We start from the raw sequence: 22,002 nt of genomic DNA, 5'->3' as shown, positions 1-22,002 counted from the left end.
TATGCCAGAAATCATATTTGAAATGTAATGCCACAAGATTATCTTGCGGATAAATAAAATTCATGTCAATCGAATAATCCATCGTTGTTTTATTGCAATTTATAGTTCTATAGCTCTAAAAAAAAACAGCATTTACATTAAAGCGATAATTTTTTCCTGGAGCTTTTTTTGGAGGTCTGCAATGAGCTAGTAATCACTGGGAGCCTAGATTAGGATTTTAAGCTGGATGAAGCAGATGGAAGCCCAATTCTGTGATAAGTACAGGGACTTATCTAGTGACGTTTTATAGTTTTTAGTTTTAGTGTACTCATAACATATTTATGTCTTTCGGGATATAATTGGGGCAAATTATGATAATTACATCTGTTAATGTTAATGACTATCTAAAAGGATTACCAACATTAAGTTTCATTTAATCCATTTCTAAAAAAACAAACTCAATAATGTTGAATTATTTGAATCAAGTTGGTGATTAAGTGATATCTGAGCATAAATTTTTGATGTTTCTAGATGATTGACTTCGATTCCTTTATAATCTACGAGTAAAATTTAAAATTCTTAAATGAAAAAATAATTTTCTTCTGAAAGGTGAATGGATATTACGTTGTATCTGAAATATTAGGTTTTTTGATACTCTTCTTGAATTTTCGATGAATCTGATGACGCTATCAGCACGAAAATTATACACGAAACAGACAACAATAACATTATAATGAAACAAATTCCATGTTTATGTTTTATTTTTATGTTAAGTGGTTAAATGAGCATCGAAGACGGCGAACGCAGTGGACGTTCAAAATAGGCTGTCACCGAAGAAAAAATAAAAAATGATTTGAATTTTGAATGACCGTAAAGTGAAGTTGATCGAGATAGCAGACATTGTGAAGATATCATCTGAACGTGTAGATCATATCATTCACGAATATTTGTACATGAGAAAGCTGTGTGTAAAATGGGTGCCGCTTGAGCTCACAAACGATCAAAAGCAACAACGTGTTAATGATTCTGAGCAGTGTTAGAAGCTGTTTAAGTGCAATAAATCTGCATTTTTGCGTCGATATGTGAAAATGAATGAAACATCGCTCCATCATTTCACTCCAGAGTCCAATCGACAGTCAGCTGGGTGGACTGCGCACTATGAACCGAATCCAAAGCGAGGAAAAACACAACAGTCAGCTGGCAAGGTTAGGGCATCAGTATTATGGAATACGCAAGGTATAATATTCATTGATTATCTCCAAAAGGGCCAGACCATCATTATTATATAGCGTTACTGGATCGTTTAAAGGATGAAATCGTTAAAAACGGCCCCATTTAAAGAAAAAAATTGACTGTTTCCTCAAGACAATGTGCCGTGTCAAAAATCAATGAAAACAATGGCGAAATTGCATGAATTGGGCTTCGAATTGCTTCTGCATACACCGTATTCACCAGATCTGGCCCCCAGCGATTTTTTCCTGTTCTCAGATCTCAAAAGAATGCTCGCTGGAAAGAAATTTAGCGCCAATGAAGAAGTAATCGCTGAAACTGAGGCTTATTTTGAAGCGAAAGACAAATCGTACTACAAAAATGGTATCTAAATGTTGGAAGGTCGACTTTTCAATTGGCCTGTTAGTTTTGTGTTTTCCAAGGGCACAATTAGCGTATGAATAAACGAGCAAACAAAAGATTCTGGCATCATGTCATCGCTGTTCCCAATTTTTTCCCCCCTAAGCAAAACTTCTTTTAATATATCTCTTAGGAAATATCAAAATCCTTCCTGATGACACTGGTATTGAAACGGAAAACAAGGGAGATACGGAATTAAACTCATTAAAAAAGTTTAGAAAGTCGTTGAATTATTTCGGCTACAATTCTCATCGGACTAACTTTCAGGAATCGTTGAGGGGATCTGCAATTTTGATGGAAATGATGCAATATTCAAAGGTAGCCGATGTGTAAGAAATAGCAACATCATTTTCTAGGTGGTCTCCATTTGAAGTCATCTATTTTGGTATTGAATCAATCTGTCATAATAATTGGATTTGCTGACGCATGTCCGGCTTCTAATGGAACTGTACTATATACCTACCTTCCATCCAATCGATTAATCTGATTGCACAGTGCCGTATTTGATGTGGGAATCAAGAATTCCCACCACACTGTCAAAACTTACATTTCCATAATGTTTTTGGAATCTCTGTAAACTTCGTTTATTAATTCATTCACATTTTACGTTTTACAAAATCCGTTGATATAACAGGCCCATTGAAAAGTCCCCGGTCTACCATAGTAAAACACATTTTTTTGGCAAAATTCGATTTTATTATTCAACATAGTTGCCTTCGAGGGCGATACAGAGATTATAGCGATCTTCCAACTTTTCGATACCATTTTTGTACTACGATTTGTCTTTCGCTTCAAAATAGGCCTCATTTTCGGCGATTACTTCTTCATTGACGCTAAATTTCTTTCCAGCGAGCATTTTTTTGAGGTTTGAGAACAGGAAAAAGTCGCTGGAGGCCAGATCTGGCGAATACGGTGAATGCAGAAGCAATTCGAAGCCCAATTCATGCAATTTTGCCATTGTTTTCATTGATTTGTGATACGGCACATTGTCTGATGCCATAACCTTGCCAGCTGACTGTTGAGTTTTTCCTCGCTCTGGATTCGGTTCATCGTGTGTAGTCCACTCCGACTGTCGATTGGACTCCGAAGTGAAATGATAAAAAAAAAACCCATATATTAACAATGATGGGTATATAATTATTATGTTGATGTTATTTTATTGATGGAGCCATGTTTCATCCATTTTCACACATCGACGCAAAAGTTCAGGTTTATTACACTCAAACAACTTCAAACACTGCTCAGAATCATTATCACGTTGTTGCTTTTGATCGATTGTGAGCTCACGCGGCACCCATTTTGCACACAGCTTTCTCATGTACAAATATTCGTGAATGATATGATGTACACGTTTAGATGATATCTTCACAATGTCTGCTATCTCGATCAACTCCACTTTTCAAATAACAAAAGTAGCTTCACTCACAAGGCAATATCTTACAAACTAATGGTTGGACTGCTGTCAAATTTTGACACGTATCGTTTGAAGGTTGGTTCTATGTAAAAATCATATGGATTTAATACTAGCCATATGTGCATCAGACCGAGGACTTTTCAATTGGCCTAATACATACCACATCGATCCCCTTCCTCGAAAACACGTTCAATGAATTTTCAATGAAAACAAAATCAAAGGAAAAATTTATTTTCACGGAAAATTCTCTGAGAAATACCAGAAATGGAATGTTTCTACGAATGAGTACAATGAAATTGAAAATCTATTGAAAAGAGCGCTCGCTACCCTGGAATGACTTTGTTTTTTGTTACTGTTGTTCATATATGTTTCTACTTCAATCAAAACACATGAAATGGTAAATTAATCCATTGATATTGACATTGAAACATCAAACGTGTATCGATCGAACAATAAATGATGGCCTAATACATACCACATTGATCCCCTACCTCGAAAACACGATCAATAAATTCTCAATAAAAAAAAATCAAAGGAAAAATTTATTTCACGGAAAATTCTATGAGAAATACCAGAAATGGAATGTTATTACGAATGAATTCAATGAAAATGAAAATCTATTGAAAAGAGCTCTCGCTACCCTGAAATACCTTTGTTTTTTTGTTACTGCTGTTCATATCTGTTTCTACTTCAATCAAAACACATGAAATGGTAAATTAATCCATTGATATTGACATTGAAACATCAAACGTGTATCGATCGAACAATAAATGAATACATACCTGAGTGTTGAATAACGAGATTATCTGCAGAGAATAGATTTTGCTCATTCGTCACGTATATAGAATTTAGTCAATATTTACCTTACTATTTTGGTCATAACACGGTATACATATGTGGCATATATACATATAGATATAAACAGTGTGGTCCAACGAAAACTTTACATCTCGATTTTCCGGCTTTAAAATAAAAATGTGGAAAATTGCTCGGAGATGTCAATTTTTGATTGGAGGGAGAAAAATTTTTCGTAACTGCAACCCCATAATGGGGCTGAGTACAGCCCCTTGATTTTGAATAGGGATGAGAGGTGTGGCGATACCTCATTTTGAAGATCTTATCGAGTACTATCTGATCCTGAATATGTCGCTTCAAAATTTCCATCGATAACGAAATGACAGGTGAAAAAGTGAGAGTACTTACTACTAAATACTTTTGAATTGCGTTGGATACGAATAATATTCTCGAGATAAATTCCACATAACCTGTTTCACTATTTTCGCTGTTATTTCATTATAAATCGATATTTTGAAGTGAAATTTTAGGGTCAGATAGTTGTCGATACGATCTTCAAAATTAGTTATCGAAATACCCATCATCTCTATTTAAAATCAAGGGGTTGTGCTCACTCCCGTTAGGGGGTTGCAGTAACTGTGATGAAAAAAGAAGAAGAGTTGTACCCTCTCGAATCAGAAATTGACAAATTCGAGAAATTTTCCACATTTTCATTTTAAAGTCGAAAAATCGAGGTGTTGAGTTTTCGTTGGACCACCCTGTATATATTTGAGAGATCATAATACGATATTTTGGGTCAACAAAGTGTGTTCCCACAAGAGTAAACCCTTATTACGCAGGAATCTAATATTTGTTCCAGGTTTTCAGCGTATTAGAAAACTTGAAAACTTTCTGAATGTCCATTGTTCTATCGAGTGGAATTGCTCTCAGAGCAAGAGGGCTGAATGTTAACCTTCTTATTGAAAACTCAATCCGACCTTTACCCTTTTTTTTATTTGAATTTATTCCAATCGATAGCCTTTAAGACGATTAGTTGGGCACTGTTGTGATTTCTTCTTATCTATACACTGTGTCCGTAAAGTATGGAACAAATTCATTTTCAGCTTAATAGACCATTTTAAGAAATAATCCTGAAACACGTCGATTTTTGATTTTAATTTACCGTATTCTAAAATAATAATCTAATAAACAGGGTAACTTTCGAGTAATGACGTCACCTTCCTTTTTTTTAAATGGAACACCCCCATTTTATCTCATTTCTCTGATTACTCTAGCTGAGCTGATTCCAAAAATGTATCACATGTTGATTCCAATTGGTACAGCTACAGGGTGGACAAAAAAACAATAGTTTTGTGTGTGCTCATAAAGTAACGCCTAACATTATTCATTAGTTAAATTAACAATATTATCAGAAATACTTATTGTCTAGTGGCAATTGGTTTGAATGTAACACCCTGTAGTTTGTTTCATTTTTAGATTAATAAAAATGAGCTGTTTCCAAACATGTTTGGTACTTGTGGTCTAGCAGACAGAATATGAAAGAAATTATTTCTTGTCAATTTAAAAAAAACATAGTCGTCTAGTTTTTTGTGAAATGTCATTATTTGTTTATTGCCGCTAGACAATGAGTATTCTTGATAATCTGTATTGTTAATTTAACTAATAAAGAATGTTACGCGTTATTTTATGAGCACAGACAAAACTATTTTTGTCCACTCTGTACCAATTGGAATCAACATGTGATACATTTTTGGAATCAGCTCAGCTAGAGTAATCGGAAAATTGAGACAAAATGGGGGTGTTCCATTTAAAAAAAATTACGGTGACGTCATTACTCGAAAGTAATTCACCCTGTATATCAGATTCAAATTTCAAAATACGGTAAATTAAAATCAAAAATCGACGTGTTTCAGGATTATTTCTTAAAATGGTCTGTTCATCTAAAAATGAATTTGTTCCATACTTTACGGACACAGTGTATACAATCTGAACGTAAACTGTTCAGGGTAGAGTGACTTCTTTCTCCTCAAACGTTTCCTCCGGTTTATTATTGGAAATCACAAGCCAATTATCTATCCAAGAATAATAATCTTTGTACGTGAGGTGAATAATGTGAATCAGCTCTATCCATTTGATGAAGTTGAAGTTAGAGCAAAATACGAGTGAAAGTTATCAACATTCGTTCAACTTGTATTAGTTTGATATGAGAGGGGATTTCAGGCATACTCCGAGGGGTTAATAACCCCCTGGATTCAACACTGTTTCCAAGAATAATAATGAACTCTCAGGTAGTATCAGTTCGACCTTTCCTCTCCAACAAACAAATGTATTCAGCAAAAAAAAGCACCAAAAAAAAGACGAAATTTCAGAGGAATTATATTTAAAAGTAATAAGATTCCAGCCGAAATTTCTTTCATTCTTATGGTTTCCCAGAAATCCACCCAGCGATAATTTACTCCGGCATGCTGTGTGTAGCAGACTTAAAAAAATAAACATTTTCATTAAAGCGTAAATCCAAGAGGTTTCTGCTGGTGTGGCGATTATTTTCTTTTTGGAATATTATATTCAGTATCGTCAGCGTCACATCAATTTCACGATTATATTTCGCTCATCAGTGTTTGAGAAATGAATTTTTTCGAATTTAATTCCTTGATTTTTCACTTCGAAAATGACATATCGTTTTTTCTACCTAGAATGATCAATGCGGTAAAGCAACCGTATATTGTATTTAATTTCAAACGAATAGCTTCTGTATTTTTCGAGATAAGCTCTAGCTAATTCAAATGTAAACTGTTCAGGATAGATTGAAATTTCTCTCCTCGATCGTTTTCTCAGGTTTATTATTGGAAATAACAAGCCAATAATCTATCCAAGAATAATAATCTTTGTACGTGAGGTGAATAATGTGAATCAGCTCTATCCATTTGATGAAGTTGAAGTTAGGGCAAAATACGAGTGAAAGTTATCAACATTCGTTCAACTTGTATTAGTTTGATATGAGTGGGGATTTCAGGCATACTCCGAGGGGTTAATAACCCCCTGGATTCAACACTGTTTCCAAGAATAATAATGAACTCTCAGGTAGTATCATTTCGACCTTTCCTCTCCAACTAACAAATGTATTCAGCATCAAAAAAGCACCAAAAAAAAGACGAAATTTCAGAGGAATTATATTTGAAAATAATAAGATTCCAGCCGAAATTTCTTTCATTCTTATGGTTTCCCAAAAATTCACCAAGCGATAATTTACTCCGGCATGCTGTGTGTAGCAGACTTAAAAGAAAAACATTTTCATTAAAGCGTAAATCCAAGAGGTTTCTGCTGGTGTGGCGATTATTTTTTTTGTTGGAATATTATATTCAGTATCGTCAGCGTCACATCAATTTCAGGATTATGTTTCGCTCATCAGTGTTTGAGAAATGAATTTTTTTGAATTTAATTCCTTGATTTTTCACTTCAAGAATGACATATCGTTTTTTCTACCTAGAATGATCAATGCGGTAAAGCAACCGTTTATTGTATTGAATTTCAAACGAATAGCTTCTGTACTTTTCGAGATAAGCTCTAGCTAATTCAAATGTAAACTGTTCAGGGTAGATTGAAATTTCTCTCCTCGATCGTTTTCTCAGGATTATTATTGGAAATAACAAGCAAATAATCTATCCAAGAATAATAATCTTTGTACGTGAGGTGAATAATGTGAATCAGCTCTATCCATTTGATGAAGTTGAAGTTAGGGCACAATACGAGTGAAAGTTATCAACATTCGTTCAACTTGTATTAGTTTGATATGAGAGGGGATTTCAGGCATACTCCGAGGGGGTAATAATCCCCTGGATTCAACACTGTTTCCAAGAATAATAATGAACTCTCAGGTAATATCTGTTTGACTTTTCCTCTCTAACTAACAAAAGTGTTCAGCATCAAAAAAGAAGAAATTTCAGTGGAATTGTGTTTAAAAAGAATCAAGAGCTGAGCCGAGATTTCTTTCATTCTTATGGTTTCCCAGAAAATTTGCCGTGCGATAATTTAATCTGCTGTGTGTAGCAGACTTCAAAGAATCAACATTCTCATTAAAGCGTAGATCCAAGAGGTTTCTGCTGGTGTGGCGATTATTTTTTTTTTGTCGAACCAAAGTACCGCCTCGTGGATGCTGGAACTTTTATATCCTCCGATTTTTTGGGACAGAAAGGTCGTTTCACTTACGGACGGCCGCAGCAAGCTCGCAAAAAGCTCCCGAAGAGCTTCGATTGTACTCCATATCGATTCAGGCTCCCACCCAGCTATTCTAACTCTGCGTAACCTACATTTTCTCTCGGCCTTGTCCCGTTCTAGACACCCTTTTCGGGTGTATACACGGTAGGATCTCCAGAAATACTTCTTCAATAATATATCACAACAAACATACCGCGACCCCTGTGTTCATTTGTGTTTGAACATTGCTGTTAGGAATTTCAGCCGCTGTTCACAACTCTCAGTTGCTGAATAGGGTACCTCTTTTCAATACTGTGGACCTCTGTTTCCTCTTGTTGCTACATGCTATTATTAAAAACTAATGGTCTTAGAGAATAATATATGTGTAGGATAATATTTCAAAATTTCCAAAATTTGGTCCTTCGAGCCGGATTTAGGACAATTTCAAATTTATCCAAAGATTAAATTCAATTTTCCATTAGTTTTTTTTTGCGGCCATTTAAAAATTAAAATTCAACATCCATAGCTGACAAATATTCGCATCTGAACTGTTCACATCTGTTCCAATTGAATTGATTTGATTCCAGCTCTTTTTTGACAGAAAAAACTTGTTGATAATTTGAATAATATGTACTTTTTTCATAAAATCATTTTTAATTTGTGACTCAAATAAATAAATTGCACTCTGATATCATTTTTAAATGGTAAAGAACCGAAAAAACTATTAAATTCCCTCTTTCAAATATATTTTTCTGCATAGATTAAATATTCAATATAAATTCTACAAAAAGAATTGCTCAGAACTGACACAATTATTTTCGCAATTTCATGGATGAAAACCAATAACACAAACAGAACTGAATTAAAAAGATCTATCATTCTGTCAATGACATTTCCGATACAAACCCGAATTCTGCAAATTAAAAAATTACTGAATGAGCCATTACCAATTTAATTTCGATTTTCGACAGCCGACAGGGATGTCAATATTACCTGAATGAACTATACCTATCAACAACATTTCAGGTAATTTTTTTATCGGAACAGCGTTTCCCTTCATGTACCAATTTATTCACGAAATGTATGGATGTATGGATATACGGATTTCATACAGTAGGCTGAACTGTTTGCAGGGCCGGCGTTAGGGTTGAAACAGTGAAGCGACCGTTTCAGGCGCCTCTATTTGAGGGCCGCCAATTCGGCCCACTTTGCTGGTCGATCTTTCATATTTCATCCTTGATTCATAAAAACAACATAAGGTTATTCCGCTCCGATGTGTTTGTCTACATTCCCTGCAATGAAAATCTCCAAACCGCCTTTACTACGCCGCCTGTATTAAAAATAATCTATGACAGACCAACCAATTTAAACAGAATTCCCTATTATCCTCATTGAAAGAGGGATTCATTATGTATTTCATAAAAATGAAAAACAACACTATCTTCGCTTTTGAATAATTTTGAAGCCGATGTTTTTACATCCAACAAATGAAAAATTCCATGATTTTGCATTCCAAACTAGTTACTGTTAAATGCTAAATGTTTTCAGAGGAACATTGTTTCACTAGTTTTCTTTTATGCACGATTGAAAGATTTTTCATCGGAAGAAGAAAGTTCTGTGTTATCATTGGAGCAGATGTGTTTTTTTTTGTTATTGATGCTTTTTCAGTTGGGGATCCAAAATTACTTGCGCCGGCCCTGTCTGTTTGATACTGATTCGAAGTTTGAGCGATGGCAGAATATAATTAACTTGCTGAATATGATTAACTTTGAGAACATACTAAGTTTCATTGTTGATCTAACACTTCACTCAATAAGTCTAAAGTAAACACATTTTTTTTTTATTTCGACTTTATTCGTCAACACTTCTTGTGATACATGTGCTTCAACGCTCGTCTAACTTTCCACAGAAAGATTTGTCTTTGCTGTTGAAATAGGAAATTTGTTTGCCTGAAGCACCTTTCAACCGTTATTGTCGAAAGAGCAGACTACTATTTACTTAATTTCTGCACTCAATTGATCCAATCACGTTTAATAATATTCACTGTTGACGGTTTTATGTTAGATTGTTTTGTACGGTTTTCACCGAGGGGCGAAGAGGTACCCCAAATTTGTACAATTTGATGGGACACTCTACTACTACGACAAATTGAGAGAAACTCGAAGTTTGGAAAAAAAATCGTACAAATTCAATCTCTATACAAAAAATCGAGCATTCTGGAGTTGACCGGACTTTGAGATGGATTTTTATGCTTGGAAAAGATTCATAGCGTCAATGGAAAACTATGTATCGAAAATAATCTACTTCGATTCCATTCCATTTGCGAGATGTAACTGAAAACAGCCTGTACCTTTTCAAGCGAGCTGAATCGGAAAAAATGGTTAAGGGAAAAAGTGTTTCCTTTGATCTCAGGAATCTTCGGTTGAAATATATGTGCAAGTCAAAGACTCGCCCTGTATATTTATCATTGATGAAATATTATTCCGAGGGGAATAAATAAATATGTACATATCAAATGAACTATAATAAAAGAAATTCTATGATATTTTCCATGTTTCTCTTATGGGAAAACCTTTATCAAAACTTACTCATTAGAATTTGATAATTTAAGAAATTATCTTTACCATTTTAATTTAGGAACTGTCATATTAAGAAGAATATGTGAACAATTAAAGCAAGTAGAGTGAGAAGATACAAAAATTGAATCCGATGAAACGTTCAATTTCCCAAAAAAAAAAAAAACCTGTGTAAATCCCACTTTCCAAATAACGATTGCAAAATGGCGAATGCGCCGCAAAGCAGAACGCTCGCAATTGGCGCGATTAACCCATCGATTTCCCCTAATTTGAGAGTCCCGATGATGAATCCTTCCTCGCATTGCCTCCATTATATCTGATCCAGTTCGGCATAATTATAATCAGTCACTGGTCCACAGGAAAACGTAGAAAATATCACGGTTGATCGCGTGAATTGACAAAGAAATTGAAAAATGCTATTTAATGGAGTAAACAAGAAACAAACAAGCGATTTTGATGCGAAATGTTTTAATTGCTTTTTAAAATAATCGCCTTTAAGATCTAAACACTTTTCCATGCGATTGAACCATCATTCGAAACATTTTTTCCAATCAGAAGATGGTAGTTCTAAAACAGGCGTTTTGAGGGCCTCAACCTCATCTTTGGGCGATGAAAATCGTTATCCACGAAGTTTATTCTGAATTTCTGGGAAGAAGAAGAAGTCATCAGGTGTCATGTCGAGGATGTAAGGCGGATAACCCATTAATTTGATTTTTGTGTGTCCAAATACTCATTCGTTGCATTTGATGTGTGTAAGCTCTCATTGTCATGATGCAAGATGATTCGTCGTTTTGGGTTTGTTTCTCTCAATTTACCAAAAACTTCAGGCCAACAAATGGTTTTATACCACTCTGAATTAACGGTCTTTTGATTTTCAAGAGCCACAATTGCCACTGGACCAGTTTTCGTGAAGAAAGACGCCACCATTTGCTTCTTAACACTTCGAGAACGAACAACTCTTGTTGGCTTTGCTTCACATTGAAACACCCAAACTGCCGACTGACCTTTTCTTTCTGGCTTGTATGCATAAATCCACGACTCGTCACCTGTAAAGATATACCGCTTTGGATGCACCACAGTCATATTTCAAAATCATTTTAGGGCACGAGCAATTTTTTGAGCTCCATTCAACAGATGTGGAATCCAACTTGCAAAGAGCTACCGAACACATAAATGTTCGTGCAAAATCTTATGTATACTAATCATACTAATGCTTAAACATCTCTCGATTTCCTGATATGTCACATGACGATCTTCACCAATTAGTTTTCGCACAGCATCAATATTTTCCTACACAACTACGTATTTTGGACGACCTTCTTTAACTTCGTCTGTGAGCGAACTACGTTCTAGTTTGAATTCAGTGTACAAGCGATATACAGTGGCTTTAAATGGTGCTTCATCGCCAAAAATTGAATTTAGTTGATAAATGCATTTTTCTTAAGTTATACCACGTCGAAAGTCATAATTTTCATAGCTCGAAAATTTTCACGAGTTCAATCCATATTTTGACACAGAGGAAATTTTCAAATTACTATTAACAACGAAAATTGTTCCCGTACGTCAAAACGTTAAGATTATTTATTACACAAAAAATGTCAAATTTTACGATGTCAATATCTGATTTGACCTGGCAATATCAGTGTTGCTAATTCTCAATACATAAATAGTAGCCCTAGTGCAGCAGCATATACGCTTCCGCTCTCCGTCTAAATCAGTCTCCTCGAGTTTTAATTAATAGGCAAATAAATTAGCACAGGTTAGGTTAGGACTGAGGCGTGAAGTTCAATGGAGTTGATTGATTTGACGATAATGGTTAAACGATTCATACATAAAACTATGAAAATCAAGGACAGAAAGGAACACAAACGATGGTTAAGCGAACAATCGATATACCACACAACACACCCGAGGAGAACGACAAGCGTTTATTACATCATGTGAAAGAATAAATGTTTTGATCGTTCTGTCTGCTTTCGACATCATCAATTATCTTCGTATCGGTTTTTTATAATTACTCTATTTTTATGGGCCTAGTTGAATATCGATAATGCATTTCAATGAGCAAATTGAAATTTTAATTTTCGAATTTCGCTTGCAGAATGCGTTTTAGATTAGTTTGAACTATGGTTTCGTGTCTGTCTGTCTGTGTCTGCACAGCTTTATTACAGTCATACTCATAGGCGTACCCAGCGAAGGATAATTCTTGAAATAACTATTTAAATAATAAAAATATACCTACGCTATTGGAAATTATGAAATTAAGGTGATTGATTGTTATTTTATAAATTGTCACAACCAAACGATACTAATGAAAATTGGTATGGAATATTTGATTGATTATAAACTTTTCATTATGAAGATCGCCATTTTTTTCCCTCTGGAATGATAATTCTATTTCTCCTATATTATTGCAAATCGATTGGAAAAGATTTCAACCTGATACTATGCTGAAATAGAATATTTTGTAGACAACAAATGGTTTTCAGCGATTCTATCTAGGAACTTAGGAACTTGAAAATGCTCAGTTCAGCTGATGGTGTTTTTCTAAAATACATGTTTTGAATTTGCAATATCTCCCATTCAATCGATTTGCATGAAAGGATGTCGATTTTATTACGATTGGTATTGAATATCGCCTCTATATAAGGTGCAGTAAAAATAAATCTATTATTTTTGCATGACAAACAAGGCTTTAATTACCATAGTTAAAATGATCCGATTTGGGTCAAATATGCGCCGTTTTGTTCGATAACTAGTTGCCATTCTGAAGAAAATATCATTATACCTCCTTCATAGAAGCCTTCATCCCTATTGCAAAAAATTGAGACAGTCGATTTTCACAAGACTATTTTCGCCTTGATCAAAGAAAAACTGTAAAATATAGTGTATACTTTCTTTGCTGGATTTAAAGAATACAAAATATAGGTTTTTGAAAATCTTGAGTTTTGATGAATTTGAATTGTCCATGTTCACGATATTCTCATAAACACCCTATACATTCTTGAACCAAACCGCAAACAGTATTATAATACTACGTATTGGTAGGATCGAAAATGAAAAAGGTTTTTTCGATAAAAACTCTTTCCGTAGAAATATTTGAAAAAATGTGGGACATCGTCGCTACAATTTTTTTCATAAATATCTCAATAACTTATAAACCATTAAGTTTATACCCAAGGTATGGCATATTGCTGAAATTGCCATCAAGTAAGCTCGTTACTCTTCAAACTCGAAACACTACGATTTAAAAAAAATAATTGAATATTAAAATTACCAATTAGTGTTTATTTATTCTACTCACTAGAAATATTAATATACTTTTGAGTTTGTAACATCCGTAACTGAGAGATAAGTTAATGGATTTAATAATGAGTTTCAACTCTGCGGTGCGCTTTACACTCATTAACAAGTTTAGGGATGGTCCTAATGAGATGATCGATTTCCTCCTAAGGTGTCTCATACCAAAGTTTCCTTACCGCATCACACAAAATTCTGTCAGACCTTTAGGCTTGGGTTGGTTATGAATTCAGACTTCAAAGTTTGAAGGAAGAAAAGTTCGTGATATTTGTATATATATATTCCAAACCTCTTTCAATAAACAACATAAAATCATCAAATCAATTGGAGTTTTAAAAAAAATCCTGTCAATGGGTGTGTATAGTCTTTCTTCATATTTTTTTTTGAAAATCAGTATAGACAAATTTAAGAACCAACAGCTCTTAGCCTTTCGTTGCGTTTTAAATTTGTGATGTTTCTCATTGTATAATTGCGAAAGCAAAGTACAGAAACGTCGACTGATGGAATAAAGGAGAGAATTCAAACAAAAGTTCTTCTGCACTCCTTAAATATTCCATTTATATGAAAATTTTTCGATGTACGTAATTCGAAAACTAGAAGTCCCAACTAAAGAGGTCTAGGTAAAAAATTCAACATAAAACGGTAAGATGCACTTCATCTTGGATTCTCAAAAGAGGTTTCAAGGTGCGCAGGTAATGGATTCAGTCATTCACTGCATGCATCTCTCTGTACCAAATATTCCCATTTACAGAGTAGAACAAACATTTATTCAACCTTTTCAATTTTTTCCGTTCAATCTACTTGTTGGAAATGACAATTCGAATGAGTTAATTAGTTTAGTAGACAAATATTTTCATAAAGGGTTTATGCAGATTCCCAATAGTATTTTCAGCTGTGGAATAAACAGAGAATGGAACATGCAATAGCACTATATCTTCCAGTATTTGGTATTCATAGGATATGCAAAAACATCGAAAATATGATGAAGCCCCAGTGAAATGGTTCTTTTACTCGATTGGATAATCGTGCAGAATATTTCTGTTCAACATATTGATGAAAATATTGTATAAACAGAAATTGTGTCAAGCGATGTAATTGCCATATTAGTGAATGAAACATTAATAAGTATCGACAGAATACGTAAGAAGAATAATTCTATATTATGTCTTCCAAAAGCAATGTTGGTCAACATATAATTCAAACAAATCAATACTGATGACATAGGTATATTCATGATTGATGAGGAGTCATATAGACCATTATGTCAAGAGGCCACTCACCACAAAATGATATGTTACAAGTTTTAGAAATGTTTGAGGTATAAATGCATCGGGTTTGATGTTCCCACTGCATTGGAGTCTATTCGGAGAATAATTCTTCTCATCTAAAATTTACTTCATGGAAAATTCAGCCTAAGGAATATAGTCGATCAAAAGTAATCCTGGAAAAGCTCGATATGTTCAATTTGAACAGGAATAAATTACATTGCTATTGCATTTAAGTAAGTAATACATTTGAGATGTTGCATAATATGTTTGTTCGAGAACATAGGATCTTCTGAAGATTGGGAAATGCCAATCTAGTTAATAGACGGCCATGGAGGTATTTGGAAATCAATTGGTGAGCATAAGCCCAAGAAAATTTGACGTGGGACCAGAATCAATGGGTTATATTTCATTTTTTATTCAGATTATAGAACAAATTCGGCATGTACAGGATCTCAGATTGTGTTCTGGCAGAACTGAATTGGTTTTACTAGATGGTGCTTCCTTTTCGAGACCCCTCAATCACCCGATTCAAATTCGGTAGAACATTTTTCAGATATACCTCACATGAGTGGCATTTTCAAAACCGCGAACGATTTTTTCAAAGACTTCACTAATGCTGGAATCGAATCACTCAGAGCAGATGGATAACCTCCTTTTGGGCAAAGTATGTTATTGCAGACACATTTGCACCTGGTGCAAAATTTATTTGTTAAGAATATTTTATGCTATTTTTATTATTTCATGAATTGACCTGTCTTGGAAATTTCTATCATTAAACATGAAATTAGAATAAAGTGTTTCTTCATTTTGAATTGACTTGATAATGTATATTGTATTCATGGAGCCAGCCTGTATACCCTGTCCAGTAATGCTTGGAGAGGGTCAATCTAGAATCGTTTACAATTTGGTGAAGCACCAGGTCAAGTGTCAATACTTATAGCAATAGTAATCGGCTTAAAGGTCGGTCATCGGTTTCAACTGCCACATTGAATGGTTTCGATCGAAGAAACTGATTTGGAATGGATTATTTGGGATTTATCAACCTTTTCAGGATTGTTATTAGGTTTCTTCATTTGATCATCCAGGTGTGGTGAGGTTTATTTTCCTACTGTAGACTATTTATGTATGAAAATGGGAGATGATTACATTAAAATTCAACGAATGCGTCAATCAGAACTGTTTATTATCTGAAATCGACAACCCCATATCTCACATGGCTGCCCAATAACTTTGAGGTTATCGATTTATGGAAATACGCTGGAACAGGTAAGACTTTTCCGACGAAAAGGACATTTTCATACATATAAATCAAAAAATCTTTTCACCCTTCCGCCCTTCAGACGTTGAGGCACCAACAAAATATTCACTCATTTATATACAACATAACCGTTCGAGCATAAGCATATTAAACGAATTTTGAGGCAAATTGCGAGATTATAGCTCTTGAATTCCGCTGAAGGTACTTATTTTGAATGAAACGGTTCCTTTAGCATGCCAATGGTTTCATAAAAACAAGTCATATCCCCACCATCATAACAGATTATTCGTTCATTTCATTCTCTGCTTCACAATTGAAATATGTTTTTAGTCAATTTTTTTTAATTATGGTGAAAAGTAGAGGAACGTGATCAAATGTCGAAGTTCATGAGAGGGAAGAAGATATTTCAATTCAAGATTTGACCAGGCTGTTCCTAAATTGAGAGTACGAACCAAAATGATAGATTTTCAGTATAATTTAGCATCTGCATTTCGCAAGATATTCAACTGAAATTTGGAATAGACATTGCAATTTGGGGTTTACATCTCGTGATATGCCAATTTTCATTGTAAATCTACAGGGTGGTATTTTTTCCTCCAGAACGTTTTTTGGTGGACAACTGGTAGTTTGAAAAAAGAACATTGATCTTGTACAGAACTTAAAAAATGATACAAGTATAAAGACTCGACAAACTTGTATAATCATCACAAAAAATGTAAGACTGCAAGAAACATCCGGTATCTCGAAAACAAAGCATTTTCTTCTTTTTTTACTGTTGTATTATCAAAACAGTTTCAGGGTGGAGTTGAGTTATTCGAATTTCCATTCTGCTACTAGAAAAAGTGAGAATTTGGGTAGATTTTCGTCATACAACAATTTTTTTAGGTACTTCACAACTCAGATAAGATTAATTTTAATTTGAGGAGGTTGCGTTGCTCGGAACCTAAAGCTCTGTTGGGCCCTCCATCAGAGCTATTCTCGCCTTAACGTGATCTACAGCTCGCCTTCCAGTTCCAAAGTTCTAATGAACTCCAGTAACTAGGACGGCTTCGAGGAGGCTAGTTCCTCACTTTCACAAGTTTCTTCTCCAAAGCAGATTTTGCGTTGGCCAGTGATGGTGAGGCATTTCATTACCAGGTGTTTTGGAGTTTCTTCCTCCTCCTCACAGAATCTGCACTCATCATTTTCTGCTAGACCCATCGTGATGAGGTGTTTCCTAAGGCGACAATGACCTGTGAGGAGGTGAGATCCAGATACTTCTTGGATCTCGCAGTGTCAAAGTTTTGAAGAGACTCTTTGGAATAGTCCAATCCAGGAAGATTCCGTCGGAGAGTTTCTTTGTCGGTTTTTCCTTCTTCTGAAGTTCTTTTTTGTAGGTACCGGGTTTTTCACCATAATTTGACCCCCCCTTCAACTTTGTTAATAAAAGAGGTACGAAAAAATTTTTTTTACAAGTTTCACGAAATCGACTAGTGTTCCTTGAAATGATTTCACAAAACGAAATATATACAGAAAGGGCCACATATTGATAGCAACTTCATTTTTTCAAATGGACACCCTGTATATTTTTCTATATTTGACTAGCCCTTTTTCCCCTGATTTCAAATATATAACATATGTTTGGCCTATCTCTCTTATTCTGAGTACCACAGAGTTTCAAATTTCAAGAACCACCTAGCATGCTCAGTAATCAGTTTTCAAGTGGTAGGCTGCGATAACTCAAAATGATCTTTTTTGAGTTATATCGTTGGCAATTTGACTATATGTCATATCTTTGCCAACAAGATAACTCAAAAAAGATCATTTTGAGTTATCGCAGCCTACCACTTGAAAACTGATTACTGAGCATGCTAGGTGGTTCTTGAAATTTGAAACTCTGTGGTACTCAGAATAAGAGAGATAGGCCAAACATATGTTATATATTTGAAATCAGCGGAAAAAGAGCTATTCAAATATATAAAAATATACAGGGTGTTCTATTTGAAAAAATGAAGTTGCTATCAATATGTGGCCCACTCTGTATATATTTCGTTTTGTGAAATCATTTTAAAAAACACTAGTCGATTTCGTGAAACTTTTGTAGAAAACATTTTTTTGTACCTCTTTTAGTAACAAAGTTAAAGGGGGTATTAAATTATGGTGAAAAACCCGGTACTTTACAATACTTAGATAAGACATTTCTGTGTGGAGCATCAACATGAATTTTTTGCCAAAGTTTTCGAAAAGCTGAAGAGCATATTCACTTTTATTAATTTTATTGAAAACTTATTACTTCACGTAATTATAAAAATGACAGTTTGAAATATTTTCATGAAAGTAATGGTAGACCAACAATTAAATATCTAATATTTTGACTCATATGACGGAAATAAACTCGATCTGTACCACCATTTCGTCAATAGGTAAAAAATTAACAATGGTGTGCCGAAAGACTCAGTTACAAAGCCTACTCATTATAAAACCTATATTTCTCACTCGTACAAATTTTGAGATTCTAAAAGTTCTTTCTGAGACCTAAAACATTCTGGAGGAAAATTTTAATTCTTAATTTTTTTTCAGATTTGGAAAATTTCGTCTAGAAAAAGTTCCTTTTTAATGACATATTATAAATTAAAACTTATATTTTGCAATTTCTCAGGGAGCGAATAAAGGGTGTCTAATATATATAATTTCGATAAAAATTAGATCAAATTCCATTAAAGAATATTTTTAAATTAATATTTAAAATTTTGAAAAATCTTTGAACAATTTTTTTCGACCATAAATCTGCGAGAAAACATCGTTTTATAATCACACCTTATTTTTAGACGTCCAGCGCGAATGATGACTTATTGCCCTACTTTCCAATCTATACTGCTCATGTCCCGCAACTTATTTGAAAATTTGCATACATTAAATTCCACCAGGCAGAAAGAACAATCACAACTTTTATTCTATCAATCAATACTAAAAAAACATGAATAAATTCTCGAATAAATGATACAGATTACAAAAAGGGAGTTTTGGAATAACTGGATAGAGATTTTAATTCGCAATCATGCGTTATCGAAGTGGCGCGAGATTTGGATAAGTTCAAATGTGCGGACGGTAAAAGTGGAAAAATAAGTACCTGCTTTGGCCGGTGTGCAGTGGCCGTCTACCATTGCCTTTCCAGAAGGGGACCTAGGCTGTTTGCAGTCATCTTCTCCAGCAGCAGACATGATAAGAGCTATAAGACATGCACCAGTTACGAAAGTGACGCTTCCAGCACGAGGTGCACTATGGCTATATCACGCCGCCTTCACCGTTAAACTGAGAGCTCATCTCGAGCGCAGCATCCCGCCTCCCTGGCCCGGATCTCACCCCCGGCTCCTTCTGCCCTAGGACATTTCGCACGCGCGTCAACCCTGCTACAAGCTATGGTCTGCTCCATTTCTCTAAAACGGCCACCGCCTGCCGATCTCCTGCTCTCCAGCCACCACCTCTATGCAGATGCCGTTTAGACTATTTTTCCATAGAAATTAGGCCTAAACGGGGTATCGGAAGGTGTCCCCCTGCTGTCGCCAATCAGAGCAGACGCGATAGATGACTTTCTCCCTTCAACAGGCTACTTCCTATATGCACTTTGCTACTTTTTGGGCTAGTCATAATATAGATATAGTAGGTGGTCGCTCTTTTCAACTCACCACCCATTGTTCTATTTTAATTGCCACCAACACACTTTCCCCTGATGGATGTTGGCATTGGCTCCCCTCTTTTAGATTCTGGAATCCTGTCCGGCACAGTTTTTTTATTCATACGTACAATATTCAAATTAAACGAAAGGAACCCAATTAATATCTTCTCATTAACTTGTGAGGGTTGGATAACAATTAGATATTCATATGTATGTACACATTCTTTTATTTTCAAATCACCAACAAGATCAGAGCCGTCGCCAGCCAAACTGCCTCCCTAGGCAGAGATGTTGGCTTTGGCTCCTCTATTTTAGATGCTAGAATCCTGACCGGCACATTTTTTTAATCAAACGAACAATATTCAAATTATTCGAAAAAAACTCAACTAATATCTTCTCATCAACTTGTGAGGGTTTGATAACAATTAGATATTCATATGTAGGTACACATTCTTTTATTTTCAAATAACCATGAAAATCAGAGCCGTCTCTAGCCAAACTGCCGCCCAAGGCAGAGAATCAATTTGCCACCCTGACAGAAGTTCATTCTGCAGAATACAAAAATTAATATTGGGTAATCCAGGTCTTCTACCGAGAGATGAAAAAATTGAATTCATTGACAATTTCAAACCTATGAAAAAATTATATTCATTTTAGGATTTGAAAAAAATATATAACTCGCATTATCGTATCTTTGTATTCCAATAAATTTGAGTGGTAGAGACATTTTTTCTAGTTCACTGGTGGTTCAAAATCAGCTCCAGCCTGAGAGACCATTACATCCACAAAAAATCACTGTATGGTCTGCTTCATTCCTCTAAAAACGTGCACAGCCTGCCGATCTCCTGTTCTCCAGCCATCACCTCTATGCAGATGCCGTTTAGACTATTTTTCCATAGAAATTAGGCCTAAACGTGATATCGGAAGGTGTCCCCCTTGATGACTTTCTCCCTTCAACAGGCTACTTTCTATATGCACTTTGCTACTTTTTGGGCTAGTCATAATATAGGTTATGTCAACCGATGCCAAAACTTTTTCGGAGGAGGGAGTAATGTAATAAATCGGAAATCAGGAAAACCTTCAAAAATTTATTCGAATCAAATTCTACGCAGCGATAGAGGTTCGAATTATCGATAATTTGTTTACTTCCTGCTCTCGATCTGTTGAATAACGTGTGAGTAATTCGAAAAATTTTTCTCTCAAACCACGGTTGTTCAATTCATTCAATAATTTTTCTCTGAGAAACGGTATTGAAAGTCTTGAAAAGATCAACGAAAACGCATTAGGATAGTCAGCTCCTGTCTAGAGTTATAAATATAGGATTTCAGATGATGTATAGCGTCGTCAGTTTATTTTCTGTATACAAATACATATAAGTAGGTACTCTGAAGTAATTCCAAATAAATTGCAAAAATATATTATTCTCTTTTCATAATTTTCTCTATGTTCTTCGCTATATTTGAGATCAAAGAGATTGGTCTGTAGTAGTTCCTTCTATCCTACATCCACACTTGAACAGAGTTTCTACGAATCCAACTTTCAACTTGCCGGGAAATATCTTTTAACGAAACAACGGTTCCTGCACGTATATTATTCTATCTGGGAGCTTTTTAGGACCAAGTTACATTATTGTTTCATGAACCTTCGTTGAAAAGGGGCACATTGAGTTCTTTACTGTCCATTGTGTATGTTTGACAAAGGGTATTTATTATAATACGCATCAAAATTATCACAAATATGTTCTTTGGTTTTTACCATCTATCGATTTCCGAGATTTTTTCTCATTTTACTATAAAGAAGCTGTTTATTGTTTGTTGATGTTAAAAATGCCGAGTTCATACATTTTTGTTCATTTATATTCCTTTTTTTAACATCATTGTAATTGTATTTTCTGTAATAAGAGATTTCATTTGGAATAGCCCGCTCTCTAGGCA

The 22,002-nt window shown here is 34.8% G+C and overlaps 1 protein-coding gene across 5 annotated transcripts in view; it reads right to left on the bottom strand.

Annotated features, from left to right (window-relative positions):
* The window catches only part of LOC123685719 (solute carrier family 12 member 6), a 58,491-nt gene that overhangs the window by 19,597 nt on the left and 16,892 nt on the right, over positions 1 to 22,002 (bottom strand). Inside the window, exon 1 of one of the 5 annotated variants that reach the window (XM_045625545.1) lies at positions 19,523 to 19,754. The exons of 3 other annotated variants lie outside the window; for them this stretch is intronic. In XM_045625545.1, coding sequence (XP_045481501.1) covers positions 19,523 to 19,613 — 91 coding nt within the window. In that variant the 5' untranslated portion in view covers positions 19,614 to 19,754. Of the gene's footprint in view, positions 1 to 19,522; positions 19,755 to 22,002 lie in introns of those variants that run through there. One more of the 5 variants, XM_045625543.1, reaches the window with a different exon arrangement.

This window comes from Harmonia axyridis, chromosome X (assembly GCF_914767665.1).
Source record: "Harmonia axyridis chromosome X, icHarAxyr1.1, whole genome shotgun sequence".
Taxonomy (NCBI): Eukaryota; Metazoa; Arthropoda; class Insecta; order Coleoptera; family Coccinellidae; genus Harmonia; species Harmonia axyridis.
Note: the sequence above shows the minus strand (reverse complement) of the source record. Positions and strands in the feature narration are given on the sequence as shown.